Source organism: Alosa alosa, chromosome 9, assembly GCF_017589495.1.
Source record: "Alosa alosa isolate M-15738 ecotype Scorff River chromosome 9, AALO_Geno_1.1, whole genome shotgun sequence".
NCBI classification, from domain to species: domain Eukaryota; kingdom Metazoa; phylum Chordata; class Actinopteri; order Clupeiformes; family Clupeidae; genus Alosa; species Alosa alosa.
In genome coordinates, this window is record NC_063197.1 from 9,580,426 (window position 1) to 9,590,842 (window position 10,417).

Sequence of the window (10,417 nt, forward strand, 5' to 3'; positions counted from 1 at the left end):
GTCCATAGATTTGATACACGTGCGTATTTGTCTGTAGTTGTGCATAAAATAAATATTTGTGAATTCTCGAATGAGTCCAGTCGTGCATAAAACATATTGTGTGTATTTTATCCATCAGAATACGGATGGAAAAAAATAATGAATTCAAAATTACAAGTAATGAAATCAATCTTTACAGTTAGGCTTTCTTTGGTACGAGTACGACTTCGCACAAGTGACTCATCTGTCAAAATACGTCATCACCGCATTCACAGGCATTACTTGTTGAGAAAAGAAACATAGATCGAGATCAAGACTGCGCATGCGCTGAGGATAACCGGGCTGGGCCAGAGCAATATAAAAGCTGGGCCTGTCTTTTGCGCCAAAAGCTAGAGGGTCTGTGGAAGAGGCAAGATCGGTGACGGCCTAGGTGTATGTTGAACCATGGCGGACCAAGGAAACCAGGTAAGCTTAAACACATAACATTTCTACACTGTTTTGCTCTAACTTAACTTGTTAAACAGTGTGATGCTGATGCTGACACCGAAACGGTACTTTGGGATTAACTGTTACTGTTTTATGAAGCCCTTAAAAACGCACACAACAAGGTTGTTTGGTTGTAGCTCGCGATTAAGGTTGTCGGTAGTCAAATTGACCTTTTTATTCATGGTAGAAGTTAAAGACGACGTTTTTTTGTTTTTGTTTTGTTTTGTTTTCTTGGCTACATTAACGTTATCAGCCGACATTTGGGTCCTTTAGGAGCGTGACTTAGCAGCTAGCTGCTAACTTAGCCTGTCATGGTGGTGGTGGCTATGATTGTGGTGGGTAGAACCGTTTCTCCGTCTGTACTGTATGTTACTTGTGTTCTCATGGACTTGTGAAACGTCATAAAACGTTATAAAACACAGCCCAAGTACTGATTTGATTCATAAGTTTGCATTTTTGCAAAACGAGATGAGAATTGTTGTCTGTTCAATCTGAAACAACCAGAAAATACATCTCTGGCGATTTACGGTGTACCTATCAACCACCACCCAAATTAGCAGCCCACTACCGACGGAACTACTGTTCCGAGCCGAGGTAAGAGCATCTATTTGCAGCAGGTGTAGTCTGCTTCTGCCCTAATGCTAACCGGAGCTGCTGATGTCAAGTAGACAAGAAAGCAACTGTCTCAAACTGCAGATTCAGCAGGCTGTGTCCTCGCGTTCTTGGAAGTTTGTTCTCCTGTAGTCAACTTTTCAAGTTTGAACTCCCAAGTATACGAGTCTTCATAGCGTTCTTGGTATTGAAAAAAACGGCAAACAGAATTATATTCTGGCCTAGAGCACATTGAATATTGACTCATATCACGAAAGTTTGTCACTTTCATTTCATGCTGTACTCTGCTGATGTCTCCTTTGTTATCTAAATCTTCCAAAATAGTTCAAGTGAAGATAGCAAAGGTCTAGGCGAATTGCCTAACTCCTCAATTAGGCCTATACCCTCCTAATTTCAAGGTTTGTGTGAGCCTAATACTAGCTTAAATGGCTCCCTGCTTATATTTGTGCCTGGGGAGCAGTGAGGGGTTAGATGCCTTGCTCAAGGGCACTTCAGCCATGGTCCACTGGTCAGTTACAAGACCAACACCCTACCCAGTGGGCCATGGCTGCCCTTCTGTTAATTTTAGGGGAATAACATCATTGATATCTTGTGCTTGGTCCAGTTAAACAACATTATGACCACGGCACAAAACCTGCTCACATTACTGAGTAGAGTCAGGCAAGGTGAGGGCCAGGGCCAGAGCCAGCCACCTGTACAGGGCCAGAGACAGGCTGTTCCCCGCCCTTCTGTGCAGCAGGAAATGGCCAGGTATGTGTCTTGGCTGTAGTGCTATGAAAGAATGCATACATTATAGCAGGGGTGGAAATTAAAACAAATGTAAGTAATGTTTCAAGAACACATTCATCATTTCAAACAAAAGCACTAATTTTATTTCTAGTAACAATGATTGCATGCCTTGTTAATTTGCTCATGTTTTCTATCTTCAATAATTTCATCAATGTTCATCCAGCAAAAACAGTTATCCTAAACTTTGGGCTTTAGTGTATAACCCATTTCATTGTTTTTGACTAGTAGTGCAGTGCATCACATCTCTCCTCAACCAGTCAACAAATTAAAAGTTTGTGTTTTGCCTATGAGTAAACAAACATTTGTATTTTCAGGTCTTTTCCTGGGCTCTTTAGGAAGGAGGTGAGGAGAAAAAAAGATTCACCCCCTATGCTCGCCCACAGAAGAGCTTCACTGTGAAGTTTTTCCTAATGGATGAGCAGCACTGCAAGACTCCTACGGGGGAGGAGGAGCTCCAGCTCATGTTGGCTGGGCTGGGCAAGCGATCTCTCGCATTGACAGAAAGCACTACCCACACAGAGGTATCCCTAGTGTTTTGTTCCTTTGGTTGCTACAGTACTGTTTACCTCCACCAACACTGTCACCCTACATTGCCTTGGCGGAGGCCTACTTTTCTAGTTGTCGTTGTGTTTATACTGTAATTTATGCATTGCTCAGAAATGTGTTATGCTAGTTGACAGACTTACTGCTTGAAGCCTACCCAAAGCTAGGCACTATATCTGGGGGCTGGATGTTGCACAAATCCACAGGTAAGGACTGCTTCCTTACACTCAGTATAACTGTGGGCTGTGGATACAAATGTGAGCTAGTTATCCTACTGTTTACTCTTACAGTACAGGCCAACATTCAGATGATCATTGCATTTTCTGTATTTAAAGGAGAAGTTTAGTGTGACTCATTCAAGAGCCCCGTTAGGTCACCAATTACTGTCAGTTGGACAGAGAACAAGAATATTTGATATAGCATTGACCAAATACTGAGCCAGCAACTAACATGAAATGAATGTGGCGTAGTAACTTTCACTCTCGTTTTGCAATGCCCCATTCAATTAACTTATCAGTTATCTTATCAGTTTATTTGTAAAATTTTTGGGTTCTTCTGGTTCCTCTGCTTGCCTCCCCCCGGAATTCTGAAATTCAGGTCTTCTAGCTGATGCTCCTTAGAGCTTCACATTTTGATGGTTGAATTCAAACGGCCCTGAAATCTATTTTGCTTTTCAAGGAGAAATATGGTGTGAATCTGAAACTGAATGAGGCACAGATTCACTTTTGGTTTCATTTTGTTATGCCCCAGTTGGTAAATGATAGCTGGTTTGTTACTTATCACATTCTATCACATTTTCTGTTTTCCCCAGCAGACAATAACAAACCCTGTGGCCTCAAATGACTGGATTATGATTGATTCACACCATATTTCTCCTTTAATGTTAATATACCTTCAGTGGTACCCATTGACCAAATTTGGGAATCTGGCTCAAGGGCAACAATAACAGTAGGTGTTTTACTATTTTCCAGGTGGAGGTGGGCAGCGGAAGTTGGTTGTAATACCTCCTGACTCTGAGGGATACACTGGTCAGCAAATTAAATCAGTCACTGGGAATGGAAAGTACACACTGTTTATAGCTCCCTTACAGGAGCAGATAGACAGGACACCGCTACCTCCTGATGCAAAGAGTTTCACAATATGCCAAAGTCCCCATGTGCAAACTGCGGGGTTATGATTCCCTTACAAGCTCTGCCGAGCCACATTGAAAGCTGCAAAGACAGCATTGATCTGTGCAGTTCTTCAGAGGTTGTACATCAAGTCTCTGGCCTGTCAGGCCTTGTGCATTATTAGCTGTAATGAATATAGACCCTGTTGAATAATGTTGTGTTTTCCCATACCTAGGAAAGTTACGAGCATGACCTTAGTCCAGAAAAGGTGAGATTTCTGTTTATTTGTATACTGAAATTGTGTAATTAAATTCAACATACATTGATTTGATTTATTTTTTTATCTTTAGACTGCAGAATGTCCTGTTTGTCGGAAAGACTTCAACATTAATGTCATTGAGGCCCATGCCTCAGGTTGTGGATTAAGGTACTTGCATAGAAAATAGTAGCCTGATGCATCAGCATCTTATTTCACTTTGTTCATAGTGTCTGAAATCTATCCATTTGGATTCGTTCGCTTCAGGGAGGGCTGATACTTTCTGCTTGACACCAATCGCTACTGTTTGGCATTGACATATGTTACGCACTGTAATGAATTATTTGAATTCTCTGTTCAGATTGGCCCATTTTGAGACAAAGCAAACACAGCTGATTCGCTAGTTTCCTGACTATATGATGGAAGTAAATGTAATTGACTGGAAGCACTGGGTGGCACTAGCCTGGTTAAGAAAATGGTGAAATGTGTGAAAGTGTTAAGAGCTATTTTTTACAACTCAACTGCTTTGTTTATTTTACAACATTTGTGTTTGTAGAAGTGCAGCCCACGAAGGGAACAGGAAGACCTCAGCCCTCAGCCTTAATTCCTTTCAAAGGTAAAGCCTTTCTTCTGCTTACACTCAGACCAGAAAAGTTAACACTACAAAGAAAGTGGTTTGTCTGTTTTTGTACATTTACTTTCACATCACTCTTGTAGTGTTTGTTACACCTGGGTCCTCATTTATTTGGCTTCTGTATGCAGTCGTGGGCAAGCAGTTAGGGAGTCGGACTTGTAGCCCCAAGGTCACAGGTTCGATTCTCGACACACTGCCACCCCCATAACTGGGGTACCCTGAGCTTGGTACCGTCCATAAGCACTGCTCCCTGTGTGCTGTAATGGCTGCCCCCTGCTCACATGTGTGATGGGTTAAAAGCAGAGAAGAATTTCGTTGTGTGCACGGTGTGCTGTGGTGTGCTGCAATGACAATGGGACTTTACACTTAGACAAAAATGATGCATGCTCTTTTTTGTGTTTAATTTGAAGTTTGGAGGAGATTTTGGAGTGGGTGACTCTTCAGGTGGATGATGGCGGTACCTTTTCTATAGTAGTATCGAGAGATGACCTTTACACGCGCGCGATGATGCAGTGGCAGAGGCAAAAAAGATCCTCTCCAAAACATAGACTGCGAGTCTCCTTTTTTGGAGAAGATGGCATTGATACGGGCGCCCTCAGCAAGGAATTTTTCACAGGTAACCTATTGGAAAGCACTATGTAAGAGATGATGGAACAACACAGCACTTGTTTATCACACTAACACACATTCAGCGACATGCAGCTTTAAAATGGTGCTTTTGCAGTTTTTGCAAATTCTTTGCTTTTCAGAGATGATTGCTGAAATTGAAAACAAGCTTTTTGTTGGCGGAGCTGACAAGAAGGGTAAAAATCCTCTCTACTGCCTTAGTAGCCTTGACCAGAACCACTTCAGGTAAATCGGAAATCACAAACAGAATCCTAAAAGGTCTTAAATGTATCTTACTGAAGCCAGCAAGATCCATGATGAAAAGAGAGCCTGAAATATTTGCAGAAAGGCAAAGCTATGCTGTGTGGTGATGCTGTGTTTGTGTGCACTTTTTTTTTTTGATTTTGTGTATATGTAGGACCGCTGGAGAAATGATGGTTGCGAGTGTGGCCCAAGGTGGACCTCCCCCGAATTTCATGCGCGAATGGTGCTACAAGTACCTAACCACACAGACAGACTCTGACAGTATGCACGTTTCTGTGAGTGACGTCACAGACCCAGAGTTAGTGCAGCTCATCACTGAGGTTAGCAAGTTTCTTAAATGCGAAGGCTTTCTGCATGATCAGGTTTCTGTGTTTAATATTTTCATGATGTACTGTGATTCCTGTCTGGTGTATGGAACCATAGGGAGCATATTGTTCGGTTCTGTTTAAAACTGAGAACTGATTTCCTAGTGTATGCAGTGAGGATTAATGTATTTCCTTAATTTCCTGCGGGATTAATAAATTATCTCTATCTATTTGAAGCATCCATAATGCTAAAGGCAAAACTATCACTATTATTAAATGGCTAACTGGTTAAAATACAATACAAATACAAAATACAATACTTTGCTACATTTAATGTAAAAACATAACATTTCTGAGCTTGTGGTCATGTAAATCATGGTCCTATAATATAAATGATTAATGGAGGATGTCTATAGCGGGAAATGAAATTGGAGGTTCTCTTCAAAACAAAACTTCTGTTCTTTCAGGTCAACAGTGCAACTGATGACAGCATTCATACTCTCATCGACAGCATTGTTAACTGTGGCTTTACTGGGAAAATTTCATGTGTCAACAAAGATGCCATCGTCAGGTATTTTTTAAATTTAAAAACTGGCAAATGAAATGTTTCTCGTGGAGTCTTAAAGAAACCCATATTTTTGTCTTGGGTCTTACATTTATTTATTTATTTTAACACATGTTTTTGAAATGCTTTGCACATCTGAAACACATGCAATAATGTATCCTATTGTGTGTATCCCAATACATTGTCTTCAGCATCCTGTTATTTTTATTATTATTAATAATAATAATAATAATAATAATAAGAAGAAGAAGAATAATCCTTTATACAATACCAATGATGGAATGTTACTTGTTTTCAGGGCTATTGTCCTCCACGCTACAACACGCGTGGTTCCAATGCTGGACCAATTGAGAAAAGGCATGGAGCTCTATAACATGAAGAAAGTGTTGCAGGCCCATGCAGACCTGTGTCAGCCTCTTTTTGTCCCAACAGAAGATGATGAGGTATTGAAAAAAAGGTTTTCCTTTTTGTGGTGTGGTGTAGGCCTGTGTTTCTAACAGTTTTCTAACACCGCAGCAAGTTAGAGGAAAATTTAAAAGCTAATAATTAATTGAATAAACTGAAGTCATTCCCATTTGTTTTACTGTAATTTTATTCCAATAAGAATCTGTTGCATATCTGAACATTACTACTGTTATTAATATTTTTTATGATCTGTATGTAAAAAAAATACAGTGGAGGACAAGGTAAACTATTTTACTAATTCACAATCTGACTACATTTGCATAGCAAGTGCATTTATTTAGAATTGTCACAGTAGCCTATTCTCAGGGAGGTCAGCGTCAATCATTTTTGCTATTGACAATGTGTTTAGAAATATGTCTTCCATTTCTCCCATTACATCCCAACAGCTGGGATGTGACAGCCAACTCTTCACCTATCCCACTCTGCACTAACTATATCACTTACTTGGGGATAAAAGTCTCCCCCAGGCTGTCAGACTTATTTAGCCTAAATTATTCCCCTCTACTCACTTCAATAGATGATGACCTTCAACGCTGGAAGAACCTCCCATTATCCATCATGGGCAGAATCTCAGTAATCAAAATGACAATACTGCCCAAAATAAACTATCTATTCTCTATGATTCCAACCCAGCCCACCACCCTCTGGTTTAAGTCTCTCGATTCATTAATCACTAAATTCTACTGGAAAGATAAGACCCCAAGGATCAAACTCGCCACTCTCCAAAAAACCAAAAGCAATGGGAGGACTAGAGGCCCCCACACTTCCAGCACTATGCCTGGCCAACCAGCTCCACTTCATCCACAAATGGCTACACCCCACCCCCTCAGACAACACCTGGTTAGACCTAGAACAAACAATCTGTAAAGAAATTAAAATCTCAGATCTCCCTTTCTGCAGTCAGTCGGTCAAAAAACATCCATCCTTCAAAGCCCCAACAATTTCAGCTACTCTGACAGCCTGGTGGAGATTCTACCACATCACTGATTCACCTATAGCACCATCAATTCGCACCCCGATTTGGAATAACCCAGATTTCACCGTCAATAAAAAAACACTTAACTTTCACACATGGATGGGAAAGGGCATCACTCACCTTCAACACATTCTTCAAGACAATAATCTGGCCTCATTTTCCTGTTTGGTCCAGAAACGCGGCATCGAGAGTAAACACTTCTTACAATACCTGCAAATTAAATCATCTATCCTAGGAAAAATTAACATCCAGACAGCTAACCTTGACATTCCCCCACCAATCTCAGAGCTGCTTAATATTCCCTCTCCCAAAAAAATACTCTCCCAAATTTACAAAATTATATCTTGTTCAGAAAAAACAATTGGCCTGCCATATCACAAATGGGAATCAGACTTATCAATTACTCCCGGTGCCGACTTCTGGACCAAAATGTGCAAAAACATCTACCTCATGACAAAGAATAGTAATCTACAACTAATACAATACAAGGTTCTTCACAGATTCCACTACACTGCACATAAATTGGCAAAAAATGGGGTTTGGCTCGGATCTTTGCACTCACTGCACACAAAATAACCCAGATACATACATTCATGCGGTTTGGCATTGCACTCCAATCAACCACTTCTGGGTGAGTGTCACAAAATCTCTCTCTTCCATCTTTGGCTGTCACATCCCAGCATCCCCTTCCTTATGCATACTTGGTGATACATCCACAGTCAATTTAAGCAACTCCGGCAATAAAACACTACTGGTAGCGCTGACTATCGCCAAGAAAACAATCCTCATGAACTGGAAATCTAGGAAAAAAGCTCACATCACTCATTGGAAAAACTTGTTAACAGACTATATATCATTAGAAAACCTATCAACTACAAACTTAATCAATACTCAGGATACAACCTCTCCTTGGTACCCCTTTATCACCTACTTACAGTCCTGACCCTCTTTGCCTGAGTTCCATCTCCACACGATCATAACACACTTCATCAACAGATACACATATCATCGAACACTAGGCAGGGGAGGGTAGCTGGAACTATTATTGTTATTATTATTATTATTAGTAGTAATATAAATAGCATCCCCTTCTTTCCCTCCCCCTTTTATTTACATTCTCTGATAACTTTACTAATTTCACTCTTTCTCTCTGCCTCTCCCATCGTTATTCTGCGGGGCCCCATTGGATGGCTTGGGAGACTCGGTCCTGGCGGGTCGCTGTGTGGTTTTGGCATTGGTTGGGTCCTGTGGGTTACCTATTGGCCCTGGGCCCCCGGTGTGCACCCTCCTCATACGCTCATGCACACGCCTTGTCCTGGAAGCACACAGCACGCTTTACTCTCTTTTAATCGCACTACATGTTAGGTGACATACATAAACAAAAACTACAAAACAGGCTAGGGTAAGAGTGGAGTGCAGGTAGATGCCTCATCAGGTGTCTATCTGCATGCCTCACTTATTTTAATGCACACATTGTTGAGGCATACATCTTACACAGGGTAAGTGTGGTGTGCATGGGGAAATCCTGACAGATATTCACCATGCATGCCCACTTCTTTTAATGCTACATTCTAGATAGACCCCTCAACCTAGCCATTCACATACTGTACATATTTAGGTCAAGAGTGGCGTGTTGGGTGAAGGTCTGGGGGCGAGGTGTGGTTGGTCGTGGTAGTGGGGGATGTGTGCATATGCTGGGGGCCTGAGGCGATGGGTGGCACGCAGGTCCTCCCCTCTGTCAGCTCATCGCAAGCAGTATAACTGCAGGGGCTGGGTGGAACTGTGGCCATTAATGGGTGCCCAGGTTGGCAATCAGTCAGGCAATCAACCAGGCAATCAGTTATTCCTATTATTATACTTATCATTAATAGAATAATTACAACTCCTCTCCTGAAACCCTCCCTCTCTATGTTCCAGCTTCTCTCCTCCTGGCCCAACAGCAAACCAGCCTTATACATATGCGCACACACACACACACACACACACACACACATACATCCTCACATACTCACTACCCCTCACCCCCCATCCCCACCCCCATCCCAACACCACCTCATTCACACTCTTAGAGCTACCATCCCCCCCCCCCATCCCCCCTTCTTTTCATTCCGGTCATCAATTTCATCCCTGATAATCATATCTGTAATCATCCTGGACGCAAATCATCCTTAGCCTTTCTGTTATTAATGTTATGTTGTGTTATGTTTGTGGAAGCCAAGTCAATGTGATGTCTTGTTAAGTTACAGTATGTGTTTATGTAATGTACGCCTGTTTGTCGTGATGTAGTATTCATGTGCATGTCGTAGTGTTGCATTTTCTGTAATGTCAATGATGTTTGCAAATAAAAAAAAAAAAAAAAAAAAAAAAAAAAAAAAAAAGAAATATGTCTTCCATGGGGGGTCTTAACTGGAATCTGCTGGTGTGTCTGCTCTGGTTTGCAAAATTGTAGGTTAACAGCCTTTCTTCTGGAAATCTGCCGACCAGTCTACAGTGACCAAGGCTCTATAAGATACAGTCGGGAGGTCACCGTTATGAACAATCTCCAAGATTTCCTCCAAGAGATCGAGGATTGTGGTATGTTTTGAACTGCTACTATTTTAAGGAACACTTTTATGTGTTGTGTGTGTTTTTTTTTTTTTATAAAAGTCAGCAATAATTGTGGTGCTTACTGGTTCAAGTTCACACTAACACACTTTTTCATTAGATGATGGCCAACTGACTGTTCCAAAAGTGATGCAGTGGCTGACGGGACAGGCACACAAGCCGGTCTTACCCAGAAGAAGGGACTTCGATGTGTCTATACAATTCAAGCATGATTGTGATGGACC

At 41.4% G+C, this 10,417-nt stretch overlaps 1 protein-coding gene across 1 annotated transcript in view; it reads left to right on the forward strand.

The window, feature by feature from the left end:
• The first annotated feature begins 2,336 nt into the window (after positions 1-2,336).
• Positions 2,337-10,417, forward strand: part of LOC125300243 — a 14,557-nt gene continuing 6,476 nt past the window's right edge. The window contains exons 1-14 of the mRNA XM_048251979.1: positions 2,337-2,387; positions 2,540-2,615; positions 3,381-3,657; positions 3,754-3,786; positions 3,869-3,945; positions 4,331-4,390; positions 4,819-5,024; positions 5,158-5,260; positions 5,433-5,598; positions 6,051-6,154; positions 6,447-6,594; positions 9,012-9,016; positions 10,045-10,163; positions 10,294-10,407. Of these exons, the coding sequence (XP_048107936.1) occupies positions 3,550-3,657; positions 3,754-3,786; positions 3,869-3,945; positions 4,331-4,390; positions 4,819-5,024; positions 5,158-5,260; positions 5,433-5,598; positions 6,051-6,154; positions 6,447-6,594; positions 9,012-9,016; positions 10,045-10,163; positions 10,294-10,407 (1,243 nt within the window). The 5' untranslated portion in view covers positions 2,337-2,387; positions 2,540-2,615; positions 3,381-3,549. The remainder of the gene's footprint in view (positions 2,388-2,539; positions 2,616-3,380; positions 3,658-3,753; positions 3,787-3,868; positions 3,946-4,330; positions 4,391-4,818; positions 5,025-5,157; positions 5,261-5,432; positions 5,599-6,050; positions 6,155-6,446; positions 6,595-9,011; positions 9,017-10,044; positions 10,164-10,293; positions 10,408-10,417) is intronic.